This window comes from Haliotis rufescens, unplaced genomic scaffold, assembly GCF_023055435.1.
Source record: "Haliotis rufescens isolate VD_foot unplaced genomic scaffold, xgHalRufe1.0.p SCAF_35, whole genome shotgun sequence".
NCBI lineage: Eukaryota > Metazoa > Mollusca > Gastropoda > Lepetellida > Haliotidae > Haliotis > Haliotis rufescens.
In genome coordinates, this window is record NW_025964057.1 from 1,123,381 (window position 1) to 1,146,572 (window position 23,192).

Here is a 23,192-nt window from a genome sequence, read left to right on the forward strand (position 1 = left end):
TTTTGATGAATTATATGTTAGGCGCCACCTTGAGGCATATGTATGTACAATATCAAGGGATGTTTGTAAGCCTCTCGGTGATGCGCTAATAAATGTAGTATCGTCGGCAAGCAAGACTGCAGGAATATCCATACCATATGCACGGATGCCACATTGTGCTTGTCTAAGGGCTGTAATGAGGTCATTTATAAAAACAAGAAAAAAACAAGCAGAGATTACTCTGCCTTGGCCAACACCTTGTTGAACCATATATGTGTCTGATTGTTCACCTTGGTAGGAAATATAAGCATAACTATTTGTATAACAATGATGTAGTAATTTCCATGTATTACCTCTAATGCCCAGTTTATGTAGTTTGTAAAATAATCCATCGTGCCATATCCTATCGAATGCTTTTTCATTATCTAAGAAAGCTGCATAGACTGCAGAGTCCCTTTGTATGTAATACTGAATGCCTTCGGTCAAAGTAAATACTGACATAATAGCTCCATGTTCTTTTCTAAAACCAAACTGTAGCATATCAGGAAAGTCTGGGTTAAGTCTACATAGTTTGTCTTCTATACGTTTGAGCAGTATTTTTTCAAAGAGTTTACAGAGACATGATGTGAGAGAAATACCTCTATAATTTCGAGGGTCAGATTTTTCATTCTTCCCCTTATATATTGGTATGACCATACCAAGTCTATAATCATAAGGTACATATTGTAGTTTCATCATATGATTAAAAAGTATACGTAAGGAATAAATGAGATGTTCTCCTGCATAGATAATATGTTCATTTGTAATCTTATCCGGACCTGGAGATTTATTCCTGCTGAGGGATTTGACGGCCTCTCTTATCTCTTGACATGTAGATTCTTTTTCCAATTCCTCATCAGGCCTCTCTCGTACTTGTTTAAATATATGTACCTTACTAGTTATATCTTCTTTAAATACATCATCAAATCCTTCGGAATGGTAGGGTTTGGCTAAATCTGAAAAATATTTACCCCATAATCTGCAAATGGCTGAGGGTGTAGAACCACATTCATCCTTATAGTTAAGTATAGGTATCTCGGCCACCCTCCCTCGTTGTTTTCTAACAGTTTTATAAAAAGAATTTATATCAAGTTCAGCTGACCTCTCAATTTCCCTTAGGGTATTCTTTTTGTTGGACCTTTTCGATTTTCGATAGAGGCGCCTGAAGTGTCTCTTTTCAGTTTTATAAGAGATGCGCGAATCCGAGTTTTCGTCCCTGGGTTTACCGTTATTTAGCCATGCACGTCGAGCAGCCCTCATACGGTAATGCGCATCATTCAGTCCATCAGGTTTCCAGAATGGTTTTAGATAAGGTTTATATTCACATTTAGGGATACATTTGGAACTTGCAAGTAAAAGGCATTTACTTATATGGTCGCTATATGTGTCAACATTTTCAGGCTGACAAGACAGATTACAGTCATGAAAGGAGTTAAGATATGTACCAAATTCACACTGGTACATGAGTATATCATCTTGACTTGCTTTGTTCCATTTTGGAACAGGGGGGTTAATATTGAGATTATTTCGACCAAAGGCTCTCAATGACATAGATAATAAACATGGGAGATGATCTGACACCGTATAAGGGCATGTATCTATAACATGGAGATCGGTAACATGGTCTTTTATCCACGAGGGTACCAGGATATAGTCAATCATACTCTTTAAGGTGTTATCCTTGGATCTACATGTATAACGTGGGGAATGGGTTGCGAACTCACTAATGGTGTGTAGGAGGTGTCTATCAGATATAGCAGTGCTAACTAGCTTATCCCGGGCAGAGAGATTGTGCTTACAAATATCTGCATTAAGATCACCAAGGATAAAAGTAACACCCTGTTCACAGAGATCATCATACATATCTATGAGTTCGTTAAGGGCGTCACAATACACAAAATGTAGTACATTAGTTGAAGGTAGGCGACATGCTATTACATAAATATCACAGTAGTGTCGCCGAGTTAGTTTGAAAGCTATTGCGTGGTCTGTGCTTACAGTGATAGTGTGAGCTTTTCACTCGCTGTTGCTATTAACTAAGATTGCTAATCCATCTGATCCCCGAAAACAGCATGTTTCCGGAGAAACAGCATTATAGGATATCAAATTTAGATCCTGAAACATATCTAATTTAGACATTCTATTTGCAGGCAGCCAATGCTCCTGTAGGGCCACAACATCAACATGTCGAGACAATGTCTGACGAATATAGTCCGTACCGTGGAGAACTCCACGTACATTCCATGTTAATAATGATAGCGTCATTAGGAGTACACCCACCTTGATCACAGTGTCCTTTCTAAACTGGATGTGACACATGAATGTTTTATTACCTGTGGGTATGAGAGTCGGCGTTACGAGATGGCATCCGGGTCTTGGGTACATATTCTCTCGTTTTAATACCTGGAGGCCAAAAATCTGGATTAGTACAAACGAAGTGTTCATAGTCGTCATAGTCGATGTTCACTTGCACAGTGTAGGTGTGTTGGTAGTTGTAGGGTTGATTCTTCTTCATTAGTCGGACAAAGGTGACACGCACACGCATATCCTGGGCGTACTCGTATATCAGATCTTTGACAGTGTCAAATGGTTCATCAGCTTTGATGTTGTACAGAACTAGTCGTTTTGTCCGGATTCTCGGTACACCTTCTAGGGCGTGATACGTCTTTGCCAGTGATCTGATGGGGTACGATTTCGGTTTCTCGTGGGTGAGGTGGTTATCAGTGGGGGATCGGTAGGTTTTGCTCGAGCTCACCTGTTGCCACGGCTCTGTTTCACGATGTTCATCCTGGTAGGTGAAGTCATAGTCGTAGTTGCGTTCAGTTAGATCAAGGTAATCGTGTCCTGTTTTATCCTTGCCCGTAGCGATGTTATCTTGGGTAGGTGTTGTCTCACGTTCACGACGCTGGGTGTCTGAGTGAACACATGGCTTTGGTCTGTCTTGCACTGATCTGTCTTCATCCGTGTTAATATCAGGTGTATTTGACATCGATGCTGTTGGAGATGTAGTTGTGGTAAATGGGCCATCTGTTTTATGTGATTCGACGGCATGAGCTACTGTCACGTTAAGTTTATTTTCACCATTAGATTTATGCTTGTTAGATATAGTGGTAATCTTGTTTTAGATGATTTTGAGTTTGGAGTCAACTGAGTAGTTCAACCGGAGCATTTCATTTTCCAGTTCAATGATATGATCACGATATGATTTGTTTTGTTGATTGTACAACTTAAGCTCTGCCCTCAGCTCCGTGTGCCTGTCTTCAGAGTCGCTCAGTTTGTTATTTAGTTCATTGACAAGTTTGTCCTTTTCACAGATAGCCTCCCTGAGTAAGTTCATTTCGCGGGTGAATTTGTTTTCCAGTTGTGCTAATTTGTTTTCAGCCATATCATTTCCACGAGCAATGCACTGTTTTATCTGTATAACATGGCTGAGAATTGTAGATATTGAGTCACTCTCCTCGAGTGGTATGACGTCAGTTGCAGTGTGCTCAGTTGTATCGTCATCCTCTTCATTAGGCGTACACATAGACTGGTTTCCCATGGATTTAATACTTGCTCGGCTGAGTACCTTTGCTTGCAATACATGATCCGGTATGCCACCTTCCACATAGTGAAATATGTAGTATATATCCTGTGAGTATTTGTTGAGTACAGCCTGCTTATCATTGTTCTTGGCTCTACGGGAAACCAATTTACCAGTCGGAAAATCATCGCATGTATCCCTTGCATGGTCGTAAATACTTTCACGTATGTGATTTAGCTCACGTGGGTCACTCTTGTATATCTCAATCAAAGATTGTTGGAAAGACTCTTTGTCTTTGTGTCCCAGCTTACGCTTGACTTCGTCATAGATTGCTTTGTCCTGACTGTCGCTTGGCTGGGTGTTGTAGAATGTTTCCTCAACATCGGTCATTGTTAACCAATCAAGGTAGAAGCCTCCAAGCTCGGCTGGTACGTGAGCTCTAATCAGCCTCAAACACACAGCACATTGTAATGATATAGAAAGTTTTAAGTTATTTCCAATAAAGTAGGAACTGTTATGAGAAAAGTGATTTCATAAATCAAATCAGTACCTTGAGATATCCATACTGGGCATGTTTTTGCATTGTGGACATTCTTGTCTATCTATCTATCTATCTTGCCGATTGTATACATGGAACCACCACCACACGATTAACTACAACCTCGGTTCGTGGGAAGAAATCTTGAATGTGATGCACATAACTTCAGCAAGTTATATATCCAAATTACATATCTACACACGTTATCATTCACAGTGGTTTAAACATATTTTTATTCATTGAAATGAGTGGGGATTGGTGAACAAGCTTCACAGCTTATGTTAACACCGCTCTCATACAACATATATTACATATTGAAATGAAGGATGTGACGTCATCGATATAGACATTATTTAAATAATATGTTTGTACATATTACATCAAATACAAATACAAAGAGAACATAAATAGAAAGTTACAGCTTGTGTGTGTCTAACAAGTCGTTTGTAACAAAAGTAATAGTCAATCATGAGGTTATTGTCCGGTTAATTTAATTATTAATTTGTGAAGAGCTGAAACGTTTTGTCTTGACGATGAAATCGTGGACGGATTCAACTAATTTCTGGTTTTCAGAGTGAGCAAGTTCATTGTTTCCGTTCATAATAGTATCCAGGTTATAACCGGTAGTGTAAAAGTGCATATTAAGTCTTATCTGAGTAAAGTTACAGCAATTAAAAAAATAATGTAGGGCGTTTTCACTCTTATATCCACAGGAGCAACACGGACTGTCAATTAAATGTCTGTCATAATACTTATCGGCGTTTAGATCGCTACAACCGATTCTGAGGCGGCAGTGAACGATTTGAAAGAATCGAGTGCCACAGCTAAGGTCAAAATAAGTCTTATTTTCGGTTTTCGTAATTCGGTTTTTAAATTCTGACAGACTACTTGACATTTGGTTAGAGCATTCCATACGTGTATTGTGTCTTGTAAAAAGGATTTGGCGTAAGAAGAAGTACGGCTATAAATTCCTTGCATTTCAGAACTGTTTCTTAAACTATAGTTTGTAGTTTCGGAGACAAAGTTTGGGATCAAATCACAAATATAGCTTGGGAATAGGTTATTATACATTTTAAAGAAAAAAGTTAATTTTTGGCAGTATCTTCTATCTTGCAAGGATTGAGATTTAGTTTCATTATAAAGTTTCTTATGACTTGTGCCACGAACGGCACCACATATAGTTCTCAGGGCATCAAGATGTAAGCTTTCTAATATACCCGATTGTTCAGAAGTACAATTATCCCAAAAATGCAAACAATAGTCAAATATTGGCAAGATATAGAACTGTTACATAGTATCCAAGGTTTTACGTGATAATCGGTATTTAAAACTCCTCAGACGACTGATCATAGGGCGAACTTTTTGTACAATATCATTAATGTGATCAGTCCATGTACAGTCGCTTTGGAGTGTCACTCTTAAATCATTCACAGTGGATGTGGATAGTTTGTTGGTGTATTCAGTGTATTAATACTCTTCTCTAGTCATTGGGTTTTGTAAACCTGTGAGTGGACCTTTTGGAGAATAATTGTACCCCTATGCTGTTTTAGATTTCAAAATCTTATGAGTTTGTGTTCGTGCATTGAACTTCATTACAGTGATACAAGTCACAATCGGAGAGATGTTGTACATTTGTGCATTATTCACTGCAGTAGGATTCTTCTACACACGATGCCTGCATTCAGCCAGAGAGAAAAAATCTGTTAAAACAGTTGTTGAGAGGACAATACAGATATTCCTTCTTCTGACCATGAGATGAATCTTAGAAGCAAGTAAGAGTTGGCAATTAGGATTTTGCATTAAAAACCACATACTTTTCTGTTGGGTTTTTATGCGTAAATTCATCGTCTACATTCAGGGCATACTTGAAGACATCGTACATTATATCTGAGTACAGTGGGCAGGAGATGGTGAAATGGGTTTCATCCTCGATTTCTAGGGGGCAGACAGCATGAGATGAATCTTAGAAGCAAGTAAGAGTTGGCAATTAGGATTTTGCATTAAAAACACATACTTTTCTGTTGGGTTTTTATGCGTAAATTCATCGTCTACATTCAGGGCATACTTGAAGACATCGTACATTATATCTGAGTACAGTGGGCAGGAGATGGTGAAATGGGTTTCATCCTCGATTTCTAGGGGGCAGAGAGGACAGATTCTGTCATGAAGTGGAATAGGCGGCTTAGAATATCTGCCTGTCTCTACACACAGAGGCAGACTGCGGGCTCTCAGTCGTATGAAGGACTTGCGGTGGTGTCTAGACATTGTATTGGTTACATAAGCTTCTGGGTGCAGATCTTTCTTAAACATGCGATAAGTCCTAAGTTTATTTCCGTTTGTTAAATTTCCTTTATCGTCCCATAGGTCAGTAAACCACTTCTGTTCATCCTGAATGTTCAGCTGCTTGCGAATAAGTTGTACAGTGGATTTAAAATTAACTGCGGTTAAGTATTTTATATTAAGTATATTAAGTATAACAATTAAGATGAACATTCAGATCAAGTACATGAATGAGTTTGTTTTGACGCCACAGTCAATCAAAGACCAATGCTGTGCGGTTTGATTACACACTTCTACCAGGTCAAACATCGTGGATCCTTTTCTACATAAGGAGAATCAAAGTTCATATGCTAATCCATCTATTGCCTACGAAAACCGTCCCGCTCAAGATGACCTTACTTGTTGTTAAATCCATCATCTATCCCCCCGTTCTCACCCCCCCCCCCCCCCCCCCCCCCCCACACACACACACACACACGCGCACGCACGCACGCACGCACGCACACACACAACGGACCTAAATAACCTTGACAGGAAATACTGCTGATAGCCTCTGGTCAACACCGCCGCGAGCGCTACCACAGAATGTTCGTCCAACTCTGCAGGGGGCATTCTCAGTAGCTTCAAATGCGCTGAAATGTGCGTGTCAAGGACAGCTGATGTCCGATGCTGAAGAACCGTGTTCACAGCTGACCGACTTGCTATTTTTCTGCACTGACAGAAACTGGATATACTGACACACAGCTGTTATAGATATTTAAATAACCCCTGATCAGATGGGTGCCCTTCGTTAATCTCTGTGTGGAGTAACGTATATACCTGTGATAACGATACCGGTGGCGATGCTGATGCTGATGGTGGTGGTGATGATAATGATGGTGACGGCGATAATGATCGTGATGATGATGATGATGATGGTGATGGTGATGGTGATGATATGCTGATATCCTTGCATTTTACAGTAGTGATAAATATTATCTCTGATTGCAAACTTTAACATTTTAAAAATGAAAACACACTAGGTTGATCATATGATCAAGGCCGCTGGCGTTGCCTAGTGGTAAAAGCGTTCGCTCCTCGTGCCGAAAGTCCAGGTTCGATTCTCTGTTTATCATAGGCACAATGTGGGAATCCCCCGCCGTGATATTGCTGTAATATTGATGCAATGGGCTATTCATGGCATATCACAGGCATTTACGGATTGTGAACCGGCCTCGCGATATCAAATCCGCTGTCCTCGCATAGATATTAACATATCTTCGAGATCTGTCTGAATGAATGGCGTGACAACATTCAAGAAGTACGTTAACGGTTATGTGAAATATTAGAATGATTCCACCACAGAAGCCAAATCTTAAAGTTGTTTGATTCTTCGGTAGCATTTTCAATAAATGTTGTTCACGAAAGGTTCCTGAATACATTAATCGAGATTACGCTATCCGCATGGATGACCTATTTCTGTATAGATATATCTAGATCGGTGACGCTAAGCCGGTGACCCGTACCCAGATCCGGACATACCAGTGAAACAGGCACTCACTCACTCACTCACTCACTCACTCACTCACTCACACACTCACTCACAATGTATCAATATATCAATCTACCAATCTATCAATCTATCAATCTATCAAAATGGAAATCGAGTGACGCATGCTTGACTCATTGTAAGTCTTTGTACGCCATTGTATCGTTGCTAGTGGTACCAGTTACCGGTTTGGGATAGACGAAGCATTGACGAAGCAAAGAGTTTAATCAGACGTCTCCTTGACATCACACCTGTGATCCCTGGCGATAAGAAATAAACACGTCCCATTTTAATTCTGGAAACCCAAAAGTCCAGAAATTCTACGGTCTTTTCCCAGTCTCGGTCAAAGGTATTTACAAAAATAAGCATGCTGTTTTCATGGGAACATACTAAGGAAGAAAAAATGAACACTCGAAATATTCTCGCCCATGGGCCAAGCCTTTTTCTCGCCCATGGGCGAAATATTTCAATATCGCTATTAAATCGTTGAATTAAGTTAAAATGAGTTAAATTTTGTGTATGATACCCCATGGAATACAAGTTAAGTATTTGCGAAACAAAAACATGAGTTTTGTGTAAAGGAAAATATTCTCGCCCATGGGCCAAGCCTTTTTCTCGCCAATGGGCGAAATATTTCAATATTGCTATAAAATCGTTGAATTAAGTTAAAATGAGTTAAATTTTGTGTCATGATACGTGAAGGAATGCATTAAAATATAATTGCGAAACAAACACATGAGTTTTGAGTAAAGGAAAATATTCTCACCAATGGGCCAAACCTTGTTTCTCGCCCATGGGCGAACTATTTCAATATCGCTATAAAATCGTTGAATTAAGTTAAAATGAGTTAAATTTTGTGTATGATACTTGATGGAATACAAGTTAAGTATTTGCGAAACAAAAACGTGAGTTTTGTGTAAAGGAAAATATTCTCGCCCTTTGGCCAAGCCTTTTTCTCGCTCATGGGTGAAAAATTTCAATATCGCTATAAAATTGTTGAATTAAGTTAAAATGAGTTAAATTTTGTGTATGATACATCATGGAATACAAGTTAAGTATTTGCAAAACAAAAACATGAGTTTTGTGTAAAGGAAAATATTCTCGCCCTTTGGCCAAGCCTTTTTCTCGCCCATGGGCGAAATATTTCAATATCGCTATAAAATCGTTGAATTAAGTTAAAATGAGTTAAATTTTGTGTCATGATACGTGAAGGAATGCATTAAAATATATTTGCAAAACAAACACATGAGTTTTGAGTAAAGGAAAATATTCTCACCCATGGGCCAAACCTTTTTACAGACAACCGTCATATAACTGGAATATTGCTACGTGCGGCGTTACACAAAGAACAACAAAAACGGAAAAAACGGATCCTACTTATTTTGTGAATACCATTACAATAAATCCAAGCAATAGATCGTTTGAGCTAGCGAAATATAAAAAAAATAGTCGAAAGTCATTTTTCCCTCTGTTGGTCCCACGTGAAATGTTCTTCATGAATACTGTAAATCATGAAATTAACGCAATAATAAGTCAGCACATTAATGCGAGTATAGAAGAACCCTGGCCTCAAATGCGTCATGACATTTATGAGAGTAGCCTTGCAAAAATCACTGTAGTCTCACAATTTAATAATGTAGTATTGGCTGATAGATGTTCGACCGAATAATATCATTTGTTCAATCAACTGTTCATCTAATTTCCATTAATGTATGTTACATTGATAATATGTTCATGGGTTTCTTCTCTGAACGTATAGTGTTGAGGACTACTTCAGTTGAGGATAAGTAACATAAATAATGATGATATTATTTTGATATTATTGTCATTATTATTCCTTCAGATCATTAAAAAGAGTTATTATGTTTCACATTAGACATAGAGAAAGAGGTATGGATATTGTGGAGATTATTTTTTAGCATCGACATTATTAACATAATTCTTAAAGATATTAATATGTTTTGTTTATGGTCTAATGCCGCACTCAGCAACGTAAGGATATTACAACATACATTTAGGTTTAGTTGTATTATTAAATTTGTTTTATTTTGCAAATGTTACAGAGACCTGATAAAGTAATATAAAAATGTATAGTCGCTATTCTTAAAAGTAAGCATATGTTAGATTTATCAACCGGAAATATTGCACACCAAAGGATAATTATAAATCATGGTACTATTCTATGTCGAAGTCAACTTTATTTGTGTTTGCTATTGCTACATAATTGGTTATGACACGGATACGTCATGATAAAGCAATGAGAAATTGACATTTGACGATATAAGACAGCTACGCGATAAATCGCAAAGAACAAAGAAGAAGGAAGCGATATTTATTTCACGATAAAACCTTGTTCTATCATGACGTCATTTATGGAGATTCGAACATGCACTCGCACTCTTGAAAGACCAAATTCAAACCCTCCTGTTCATAAAATGGATTTATCTGGCATTGCCGCGGTCGTACGTAATGTTGATATCTCATATAAGAAATAAACGAGTCGTGGTCGTTGTTTATCATACAATAAACAACTCCCACTCGCGGTTTGTTTCTTAATTACATGACCATATACCCTGACATTATATCACAGTTGATTATATCAGTTGACAAAGACGACATAAGCCATTCCATCATCACAAGAAACCCTTGCCAAAAGTAGCGCCAACTGCACGATTCCGATAACACCAGGAGCATGCATGTTTCATTATTCACCTTATAAAATGATGACACTGGGTGCTCGCAAAAAGGCGAGCTCATCCCGATCCACCAGTGGCACCCGCTACAAACACGTGCAAAGGCAAGCCAATTGTTCACCCGAAAAGGCACGGAAACAAACACGGTACAAGTCAAAATAGAGAATTGCATCAGACATCATTTTGGTCATTGATACGTCAAGCCTGGAAATGCCAGCTACACGTCCAACACAAAGAACAAGCCAGGACCTGTATCCCTTAAACCCGCCCAAACAACCCCCTGAGCACGAAGCTTGCACAATTTTCTCCTAACCTAAAGTAATCTATACTAGTTCTGAAGTAAATCGTATTTACCCGCATGAATCGCCTTATGTCATTTATTCCCGATAAACAGAGCATGCACACTTTCTGACAGTAATGTGGGGTAAGTCACGCACCAAACCTATACTCTCGATATACATGTTGCTCTTAATTAAAACACTATTGGGCTAACAAGATACGTATATTAAAGTGTCATGCTTTTCTGATGTGCTATCATTCTAATTCGAAATAATGACATAAATAGTTACCACTCACCCTTCAATATTTTTAATATTAATCACAAACATATTTGAATATATACCACATCTATACTTACATGTACTTATCTTTATACTTTAAAGAATTAGGTGTGTCTGTCATACAGACCCCAAAACAAATATGTCCAATACAGCCCAAAATTTGACAAAATGAAGAAAGTCTCTTGGCTCCTTTTTGTTATATTTTATAACTATTGTTTAACAACTGGGATTTTTCTGTAAGATATGTTCATTTCAGAGATTAGATGTTATTCTAGCATCAGGTCTGTGGTACGTTCACTGCATCAGCGTTGACATAAAAACGATTTTTACATATATAAATACATACAGAGAAATGCTTAGCATTTATCTTTAAAGGAAGAATGTGGGACTTGCTTAATACATATGTATGTGGACATATATGTATGTACATTTGGATGAATAAAGATATACCTCCTAATGGATAGTGATCGTAGATGATTGTAGAACGTGCACGAAGAAAATGAAATAATTATGTGAGTAATCGGGTAAATACCACGTTTAGCAATATTCAGCCATGTTGCGATATTGGTTTCCAACATACAAGACGGACCATGAAATTATAACTTGAATTTGGACCTGGCTTTCTGGTGTGATGTAACACCCCATAATCTAATGTAGAAAAAGAGCTAAAAGCACAAATAAGGATCACGAGATGAAACTTATGTATACATCTGGGCATATATTTGCGTAGTATTACTACGTTAATTTATCAGTATATATGTATTTTGCGCAAAGGATATTGTAGATCGACGCTTACATGCGCATATAACCTATTCACCAGTGCTGTAATATTTAATTCATTTGTCTTTTGATACATATAGATAGGAACATGGAGAGTCTGTCTGAAGAAATATAGACATGCATGGGATCTTTTGGATAGTTGTACTTCACGGTTAGACAAATGCTTAGTCTCTGAAAATACATTATTTTGGTTAAAACGAGAAACTATATTTAAATTTAAAAGGAGCCCAAGTGAGATGGAAATTTCAGCCTGAACCCGTTGAACATCTAGGCTTGTTTCATTTGGGGCTATAGCATTGCAGTAGGGCCTGGGCGGAAGGGAAAATAATATGGTTCAGGGACTGTGAGACAAACTACATCACGGTCTGTATCGCCGTCGTGATCTTTAGAGCTACGAAATTAGAGCCATCTGAGATAGCCACTCGACACCTGTTTGCACCCATCAGATACCAGTTACTACTGTCACTACTCCTCTCTCCAAACGAAAAAAAACCCGAAAAATGTCGGAAGTGTATATTTTTAATCCTTCGAATTTACTATTTAGATACATGATTTAACTTAAAAGTAATTATATAGATATCTGTGATGCTGGTACCGTTTTGTCGCCATTGTGGAGCTATTGTGGAGTTATTAGGAATATCAAATACATGTCTTGAAATATAGACTTGTAAAAGAGTTCATCAAAGAACCATATGCAGCCATTTAATTGGCGTGTATGGATATATTATCCATTTACTTATACACACTTATTATGGACATATACAGAGTTTCATTGTACCTTATTATTGAAAAAATACCCGTGAAGATCCGGGTTAGAATAGGCCTTCAACAACCCATGCTTGTACTAAGGCGACTAACGTAATCGGGTGGTCAGGCTCGCTGACTTGGTTGATGCATGTCATCGTATCCCAATTGCGTAGATCGGTGCTCTTGATGTCAATAACTGGATTGTCTGGCCCAGACTGGATTATTTACAAACCGCCGTCATATAGCTGGTATATTGTTGAGTGCGGCGTTTAACAACAAACAATCAAACAAAAACTACTATTAAGGAAGAGTGCAGAACGACTTGCTTTATACATATATATGTGGGCATATATGTGTGGACAGTTGGATGATATAGATATACCTCCTTAAAGATAGTGTTCGTAGATGACTGTAGAAAATGGAATAATTATGTGAGTAATCGGGTTAAAACCACGTTTAGCAATATTCAGCCATATTGCGATATTGGTTTCCAACATACAAGACGGACCATCAAATTATGACTTGAATTTGGACCTGGCTTTCTGGTGTGATGTAACACCCAAGAATCTCCGGTAGAAAAAGAGCTTAAAGCACGAATAAAGATCACGAGATGTTACTGATGTATACATCTGGGCATATATTTGCGTAGTATTACTACGTTAATTCATCAGCATATATGTATTTTGCATAAAAGGATGTTGTAGGATCGACGCTGACATGCGCATACAACCTATTCACCAGTGCTGTAATATTTAATTCATTTCTTTTGACACGTATCGACACGAGAAACTATATCTAAATTTAAAAGGAGCCCAAGTGGGATGGAAATTTCAGCCTGAACCTGTTGAACATCTAGGCTTGTTTCATTTTGGGCTATAGTATTGCCGTAAGGCCTGGGCGGAAGGGAACACCTGTTTGCACCCATCAGATGCCAATCACAACTTCTCTCTCCAAACGAAAACAAAATACGAAAAATGTCGGAAGTGTATCCTTCCAATTTTCTATTTAGAAACATGTTTTAACTTTAAAGTAATTATATGGATCTCATGTATTATTGGTATCTGTGATGCTGGTACCGTTTTGTCGCCATTGTGTAGCTTTTGTGCATTTATTATGAATATCAAATACATGTCTTGAAATATGGACTTGTGAAAGAACTCATCATTGAACAATATGCAGTCTAACCCATTTAATTGGCATGTATGGACATAGTATCCATCTACTTATACACACTTATTATGGACATATACAGAATTTCATTGTACCTTATTATTAAAAACATTACCGGGTTAGAACAGCCCTTCAACAACCAATGCTTGTTCGAAGGCGAGTAACATGATCGGGTGGTTAGGCTCGCTGACTTGGTTGATGCATGTCATCGCATCCCAATTGCGTAGATCGGTGCTCTTGGTGATAATAACTGGATTGTCTGGTCCAGACTGGATTTTTTACGCGACCACCGTCATATAGCTGGTATATTGCTGAGTGCGGCTTTAAACAACAAACAAACAAAATCTATTATTAAACACCTTCCAACAATGATAAATTAAACTTATATTTCTATATATTCTGTTATATTTATAACATGATTTTGATTCATAATTTAATTATTGCGTTGCTTTCTTCCCTGTCATTCAATGTACATGTTCAACCCCCTAAACTTTTAATATTTCATTTTTCACAAATGGCTACGTTAGTGAGTTGCCTAGATATCTCGTTACCTACTCACACGAACAGATTAAAATAATTTGTTTTACTATCATACTTCTGTTAATCTAATTCATAGTACGAAATTGATAATTCATTTATCACAGTATAGATCATATTCGTTGAAATCACTATCTGATGCTAAGGTTTTATTGCAGAAATTATAATTAATTCAAAATGTAGAGAGATACACAATTTGCCATCATTTGACTTTTAAACTGTACAAAGTATAACATAATGATCAGAATGCCTGTAACGGGTAGTATTTAAGAAAGAAATATCTGTCAATAAGTCCCATTTTTCAGATATGCCCTTCAGTAGTAGTATTGTATATCTCCAAAGAGAGGTTTACATTGTAGTTATCATTATTTGTGGATAATTCAAAAAGCAACATAGAAAATATATATGCTACCATGACGAAAGAATACAGAGTATACATAACTCGCGATTCTCCAAAAGAGATTTCAAATCACAATAATATATCTGATATAAAGAGAGGTGGTAATGATTTAATCTCTACATTGTGCCCTTGTTCGTGAGCCCTTGTTCTATTCAGCAAACAGCCCCAAACCGAAAATCCACAACATATCCGAATACACTGATTCAGGCTGTCCCAGTTCTCCATGCGATACTGACGCCCGTTCGTCTCCCAGACCATAGAGAATAAATTTAAAAGGAAACCAGCTCAAGTCTAGAACGATTTGGCAAGCCTAGATTTCCTCAATTCTATCCATGAAAGTAAGCATTAATAATTTAATATTGTTCTTGTCTGCTTCAGATTATATTTTGTAGAGACATATTTTAAACTAGGAAAATTGTACTGACACCGGCGCTGTCCCTATTGAAGCTATTTATAAGAATTTCGAATTTTCGACCATTGTTCGATGTCAATACATCGATGACAAGTGAGGATATCATAAAGTAATCGTTGATGCCACGCTACACTATAATAAAAATTATAATCAAGTTCATTTTGTGTACATTACTACAGTGAACATGTACATGATCATGCCCTAATAATCAAATGCCGTAATGTCAAATACTAATATATCATTGTGTGATGAATTTAACTGGATCAGTGGTAACATGTGATATTAATATTCCATCAATTTCTCTCCTGGTTGGTCCATCCATGTCTACAAAATGAACATAGTACAAATTAAAATGGAGCCTAGAACAATTCTTAATTTCAGGCTAGGGCTGTGGAAATCTAGACTTTCCCAATCATTATAGACTTGAGTTGGTCTCATTTTTACATTATTCTCTTGGGTCAACGCCACAGCTCATACCATACACTAACAAGACCAGATTGCCCCCCGCCGGAGCTCCTGGATTTTTGTTATATCATCTAACATGGCCAACTCTGCTCTTAAGTAAACAAGAACCTAATCAGCGAGGGTTTTTTTATCATCCCTATGTGGCTGCTTATAAAAATCTGATATCTCTTCCCAAAGACCTGGTTAATACTATATTTTCTGCTGAATATTCGAAACAGAGTGAGTGAGTTGGTACTACATATGTTTACGGTTCTATTTTAAATAACTGCAGCGCTCCATTATGAAAAACAAATTGTATTAACGCCGCTCTCAGCAGTATTCCAGTGATATATGACGGCGGTCTGTTGTATATGAAATAAATGCAAATTGAATCTTGAATCTTGAAAGTTGTAACATTTCCGCTAATAAGTATCACATGCAGTATACAGTATATCAACTGCAATATACTGCAATATACAACATTCAGTATACAGTGTGTCGCGAGCTCTGCGCTGGGCTGGAGCACACATTTCCTACCCCTCTCCCTTCGGCAAACACCTCATGAGGGTTGCAACGAGGTCACAGGTCAGGCGTGCACTCGTCAGTTGTCTAATGCGGTCAAGAGTAAGATCTTCCGGAAGACCACTGCACTAGAGGTATGTGGATTGTTGATGAGGTACTACGTGTTTGGAACTGGGAGTCGAACACTAAGCACTTTTACAGAAGAGCTCACAATAAAACTTCATGGACTCGCGGACGGACTTGTGTTTTCATTTCAAGACTTACATGTATCAGGTTGAACTTCTACGACAGATGTAACTTGGTTACCGCTTCCTAACTGTAGCATTAACTAAACTTTACGCCTTTTATACACATTTGTGATGGGGCGTCAATGCGACAACGAGACATATTTTGACCTTGAAAATGTCGCGTTACGGCATCGTCGCCCTTTTGTAAAAGAAAGAAAAGGATTATTCAAAGAGCGACAATGCAAACACGCGACAATGCGACAAATGGCCAATTGTAGCGCTTTGTTAATTTTGACACGTTTTGCTTGTTTTTGTAAGGGCGTCAATGCGACAACGCGACAATGTCCCTTCCATAGTGATCCGTGCATATAAGACTGAGTTATGAAATAGAAGTCTGACATGCCAATTAAATGGTAAAGTGTTGCAGCTTCTGATTTCATAGATCTTCAAGAAGGATTAATTTATCACCAATGGGATGGGTGATGAGTTCAACTGCATGCCGAGTCTATACGTTGTGATTAACAATAATGCTCCGAGTGAATACATTTTGTCAAAATGTATGACATGTATTACGTGAATGAACATATTGTTTATACTCGTCCATGTTTTTGACGGACAATATAATTTGCATGCTCGGTAAAAGTGAGGACGGGCATCATTGTGTGTTTCCGTGCTTTGTTCAGGTGAACAATTGACTTGTCCTTGCATGTGTTTGTGACGGGTGCCACTTGTGTGGCAGGATACGCTCACCTTTTCACCCGTTGGATGGCTTGAACCAATTCGGATTTTAATCCCACATCAGTCTGATACACCGTGATATAACTGAAATACTGAAATACTGTACAGTTGAAAATGGTGTCTAATGCGATTACCGTAGTGTGTTACTGCAACTATTCAAATGTTCTGCAGTGCTGTTATAGAATATGGAAAAGAAAGCATATTCAATTATCTAAGTGATTTGAATAGAATATACTTGCGTCAGTGTATTTTATTAACGCCCCAAACCGTAATTTAAACACATATAATAACAGATCATATACACGCATGGTGCCTTGACTTACTGCTAGTCTAATAGGCCATCCTGGAATAAAATAGTTACGTACCAGGAATTCCAAGGGTTTTCCCCAGGAATGTGGAAGTAGTCAGTGTTTACGCCATTTCAAGAATACAGTCACGTGAAGAACGTCATGTGACCGACCTCTCGTCCTAGCCGTATATCTTGTAAACTTCACATTAAAAAATTAGTTATTATTATAACCAAATGAAACACAACCCATTATCCGATAGGGGTAACTGTGCATAGCGGAGGAATATGTTACCACAATAAACTTGGTAACATTATTTGGTTTGACTTCTTGAATTCCATTAACATGTTACATATCCTAAAACTGGCTTATCAGCAAATCTCGCTGCACTGCGCGCGACAGATACTAGAGCAAGGCATGCCAGAAATACGAAACCTAAAGCTTTCGAAAAGAAGTCTTAGGAATCACGTGCGTCGGGGGACCAGCGCCATCTGATTGGCCGTTAAAAGTTGTACAAGGCGGAGCAAAAAGCATCGTTTTTCCGTCCATTTTACGCTTGAAAAACTCGACCCTTTTCTGGACACTTTCTAGACGCTCACCAATTAATAAATTTTAATGAATTTTTAGTCGTTTTTCCGTCCAATGACCATATACGGAAAAAACGACGTTTTCGTGTTTGCAGTGAAAGCTGAGAATATATATTGGGTAATTGGGTTATGATATTGGAGAACCTAATTTTTCCACGCACATCTGTACTCAAGCAACGTTAACTCAAGTGGGTTATGGTGATTTACAAATGGAGTTTGCGTTTTTTACGCAAATACACAGCTTATCTGGAACACTGGAGACAAATGAATACAGTAACATCTTGTACAGATCACAGGTAGACACTGATTTTCAATATATTAGACTATTCTTTTGATAATGATAGCAATTATCCCTGTAGTTTCTCCAGATTCCCGACTTATTCTGACTCGATCGCAGATTGACAAAGATGACGCCATCTTTGTTTATGAACACTGAAAGTAGTCCCTACTTGACCTTTGATATTTGCATCTCCATCCGCATATGACCCGAACGGATTTCATTTTTAAGCCGTTGGCTGTTTCCTGCCGAGAACCCTACCCAGTATATGATAAAAACTCCTACCAGGTGAAAACGATCATTTGAAATATAAAAAACAAAGCCGATGTTAGTCAAATTCACACACACGGGGTGGAAGTTCATCTATATCACCACTCTATGATATTCTGGAAAGGAAAGTTAACTTACAAAGTTGTTATATACGTGAATAGCTTCAATATTGCTGATTGAGCGTAAAGATTAGACTCTCACTAACTGCTCAGTGACTTTCTTGTAATACCATTGATATGCAAATAAGGGTAATTGTTCTTTGTGTGTGTGATGCGGATACATATACAGAAGCAACAAATGGATTATGATCAGGATTCATTGTATCCCATCAGCAAGTGTGATAAGGGTTCTGTCATGTATTACGTGTTGTACAGTCGAACCTCGCTTATCCGGACAATTGCGTTTATATGATCCGGATAAACGAGTTTCCGGATATCTGAATCCCTTGTTAACTGACCAGAATTCCCTCCCCTGCCCATCTTCTACTGAGGCGTATGTGAAATGAATGGCAAAAGTATGATTGATGAAGGGTATCCCTATTTATAACTTAAATACAGTGTGCAGCCCTACACGGCATGCCCTTTATTGAAACAGTTGATGGAATGCATGTTCAGCTCAGTGCAGATAATACACTTGTTTTGTTTACAGTTGTGACGCAGAGGTTAGGGAAACTTGACACACATGAGCATTGAAAGCCATATTTACCTGAACTAGATGTAAGCTAATGTTGAACTCATCCATGTGTGAAATTATGTAGTCTAGACATCTGTACATCTTTTTTGTCGAATCGCATTATTAAAGTGCATGAAGATGAGCCAGCAGATACATTCATATACATTTGTGAGCACAAGACCACGAAGAGTAACCCTGACATTTCCTCGAAACCGTGGGTGTTGCCAAGTAGCGTCAATATCTTAATCGGGGGCACGCGATTTGCTGTGCAGAGTTGGGCACGCTAGAAACCTATGATTGTGGGTTCGAATCCGGCTCGCCCCGACTATGTTTCTAGGTTTATCGGCACCATACCCGTCCTCGTGTGTTTCATCGAAGTGGTAAACGTCTGAGACCTGCATCACTTCGGGCTTTCCTCCCACATTAAGCTTACATGCCGTGATATAACAGGAATACTGTTAAAAGGGGCTTTAAACCAAACTCACTTACTCACTCATTTTGGACAGTTTAGTTGTTTGTTTGTTTGTTTGTTGTTTATCACCGCACTCAGCTATATTCCAGCTGTATGACGGCTGCCTGTAAATAATTGAGTCTGGACCAGACAATCCGGTGATTGATGTCATGAGCATACGATGACATGCATCAACCACGTCAGCGAGCCTGACCACCCGTTTTTTAAAGGAAACCATGAGATACAAAGATTACAGAGGATACTTTTCTTGATGCATAATACTTCCTAACAACATACACATCAAATATTCACTCGATAATCAGCCTTCTGAATTAAAATCTTTATATATTATCAATAAGTTCAACATTGTTAATAGACATCTGAAAACCAAACAGTTTACCTTGTCTGCCATTGTCTGCCTCGGTTCAATTTACTTGTGGCCCAACGATGCTGAGGGGTGCTGTGAATGTCGCCAACAACAATCATTATGGTCTTATCAAACTTATCACCCTAACTCGAGATAGAATACCCAGCCGTCTGTATTGAAAGATCACCTATACAGGATATCATTTCAACCATTCACCACCCATCATCACTTGGTGAAATTTATCGCGAACTAAACCCCCAGCCCAGGCTATGGGAGAGATCTGTCACGGTTGATACCACACAGGCCCGGTCCCAATCCGCTCACCCTGCTTAGTCATCAACGTCACATTACAGAATCGTTGACACGATACCCTTTTTTGTCATTTCTTATATAAACATTATATTTCTTTGATTAAAAACACGATGTCAGAAAGGTATGGATCATGTTTCAAACGTAGGTATTGGATTCCAGTCATCGTGCCCTATAACGAGAGACGCATAAGGGCACGGAGGAGTCAATGAAGGGATAAGTAAATACACATACCGCTCAGGAGACTCGACAAAACGGTTACTGAGACATTAACCCTTCTCATAACCTCCAGTAGAACAAGTACACGTGTACGCGATTTTCAGTTGAATCAAGTGTCTACAAATAGACTATTCTGAATATATTTTTCAATCATAAAAAGCGACATTAATTAAAGGGTGGATGCATCTAGAATGGATGGATTTGTAGGAACAGGCCGTACCAGCCCCTGGCAGAGTTCGACAGTGCGTGGTGACTAGACATTGTCGAGGGCCAGGGTGACGCAGCGAATCATACAGATTGAGTTCTCTCGAGCGTTTTGTTCATATTCTATGCAGTTAATAGGTTATGGTGGAAATAGTTTCTGATACAGCAGTTGGTTGTTTGTTTTTTTATTGCACGTCGCCGTCGCGTGGCAGGAGTACTGCTGTGTGGTATCAGGCAACAAACGCAATATGTCTGAGTGGCGGGGGCTACAGGTATGTCTGGAAATGCTTACTATTTTCGAGTGAGTGAGTGAGTGAGTTTGATTTTACGCCGCTTTCAGCAATATTCCAGCAATATCACGACGGGGGACACCAGAAATGGGCTTCACACATTGTACCCATGTCGGGAATCGAACCCGGGTCTTCGGCGTGACGAGCGAATACTATTTTCGAGACACCTGGTGTCTTTACTGATTGTCAGGGATCATTTATATAATTGTCACTGCTATTTTGTTTTTTAAGTCCAATGGAATCTATGTCGGTGGTAATCAAGACTGGGTGTTCTCTGGCATTGACGCTTTCTATATGTTTGACAGAGACGACAGTCAGTTTAAGGCACACCACACTCCTTCCCACTGTAAAATATACAGAGGAAGATAAATCAAACTCTAGTTCAGGGTATTGTTAATACAGAACAGAATAACAAGTTAATATCTGTAACTCAAAAACAGAAATCGCAACCTACTTTTTGTATGGTCAGGTCTGCTTTTAGCAAAATTGAAGGTTGATGGTTATTAAATATATTTTGTAAGATTGTGTTAATATGTAATGCTGACCAGAAGGCTCAATATACTTTTATGTTTATATATTCTGATCATTGTGATTATGAAGGCGATATACATGTATCTCCCCAGAACACTTTTGTTCTTAGTCAAGCTTGTCAATTACAAACCCAGTTGTAGACTATTTGCATGTTTGTCAAACAAATTCAATTTGAAGCTCAGCATTGGCTAGCGTCATTTATAGTGTTTGAATAAAGAACAAAAAAAACCTTTACAGACATCGCTATTGGATGGGTCTCGTTATTTTAACACTGTGGAAACTGTCACCTGGTAGGTGCGGAGGAGAGAGTATTCGTCTCAGCTTATTTTGGGAGGGGTACAACGTCATTCAGACGTTACAGAGTTACTGAATCTAAGGCGCATACTATTTAGTGAAACCAAGGCCATGGGTAGGACTTGGCAAACTAAGGATCATGAGCGAGGGCGAATCTGTGATTCGAGCCCATGATCATAGCTTCCTGACCCAACACAGGGCCGAAACTCTGCACAGCGAATTGCGGCGCCATAGACGAATGGGGTCACCAGTAACTCCGTACAGAAAATATGCTTGCTTTTTTCTTGTATTTTGCCGTAAAATTGTTACAAGCAACTTCGGCTTGACTGTAGTCACTCTCACTGCGCCTTTGTTTCAATGCGTCCTTCTACTTCACGAAGCTGAAGGTTTTGAAGACATGGGAAGCATAGTCTTGTTTTGCTTGGATCCTCATCTTCTGTCTCATGAAGGGAGTCAAGTCAGCAAGGTCTGTTTTTTATGCTATATGGGGTCAAATAAAAGTATATCACTGAGTGTTAGCTTGGTAAAAGAGTAACAACAAAAGTAACACAAGCCAGATGGACCTGAGGTAATATCCGGAACATGGCATGCTGGGGCTGCGGGACGTTACTCAACACAGCAGCCGAGACACTGTGTAAGTTTGATGTGCGTTTACATTGATCCGTGTCTATGATATGTCGTCATTTCTTCAGACCTGGGTACAATTTCTTATGTCCCCCGCCGTGATGTTGCAGGAATAGTGCTTAAAACGGCGTAAAACCCTACTCACGCACTCACTCTAGAGTGGCAAATGCATCGAAGACTGTGCGAGTGGGTTATCCGCCATTGAAATACCAGGACATTTCAGGTTGGGTCATTTTGGGCCAAGGTTGTGCAGCAAAATTCAAATTCAACATTTGTTCATTACCTATATTGAGCCTTCTGGTCAGCATTACATATTAACACAATCTTACAAAATATATTTCATAACCATCAACCTTCAATTTTGCTGAAAGCAGACCTGACCATATATAAAAAGTAGGTTCTCTGCTATCGATATCTTCCTTGATGAACTGATTGATGACAAATGCTGAGCTGTCCATCGCGTATTGACCCAGTTCTCTAGAGCTCTCAATCAAACAGTAACAGAATATCAACACAACTCTTTGTTCTGTATGTTAATGTCCTTGTAGTGTTGGTGAATCACTTGGTATTTCTTGTCCATCCTGTCCAGGTCGTGCAATACGTGCTTGAAAGTTGAAAGGAATTATCATTAGTGTTGAAGAAATTTACGGTTATGGAAAGGGATTTATATAAGAGATTATTGATCAATGTACC

At 38.6% G+C, this 23,192-nt stretch overlaps 1 protein-coding gene across 4 annotated transcripts in view; it reads right to left on the reverse strand.

Moving 5' to 3' along the window:
- LOC124134382 (sodium- and chloride-dependent glycine transporter 2-like) overlaps positions 1-20,311 on the reverse strand; it is a 41,491-nt gene extending 21,180 nt beyond the window's left edge. For 3 of the 4 annotated variants that reach the window (XR_006861086.2, XR_006861087.2, XM_046499160.2), the window contains exon 1: positions 20,062-20,311. Coding sequence is in view for 2 of the 4 variants with exons in the window: in XM_046499160.2 (XP_046355116.2) it covers positions 20,062-20,073 (12 nt within the window). In the remaining 2 variants the exon portion in view is untranslated. The remainder of the gene's footprint in view (positions 1-20,061) is intronic. The other variant, XM_046499159.2, reaches the window with a different exon arrangement.
- Between the last annotated feature and the right edge of the window lie 2,881 nt (positions 20,312-23,192).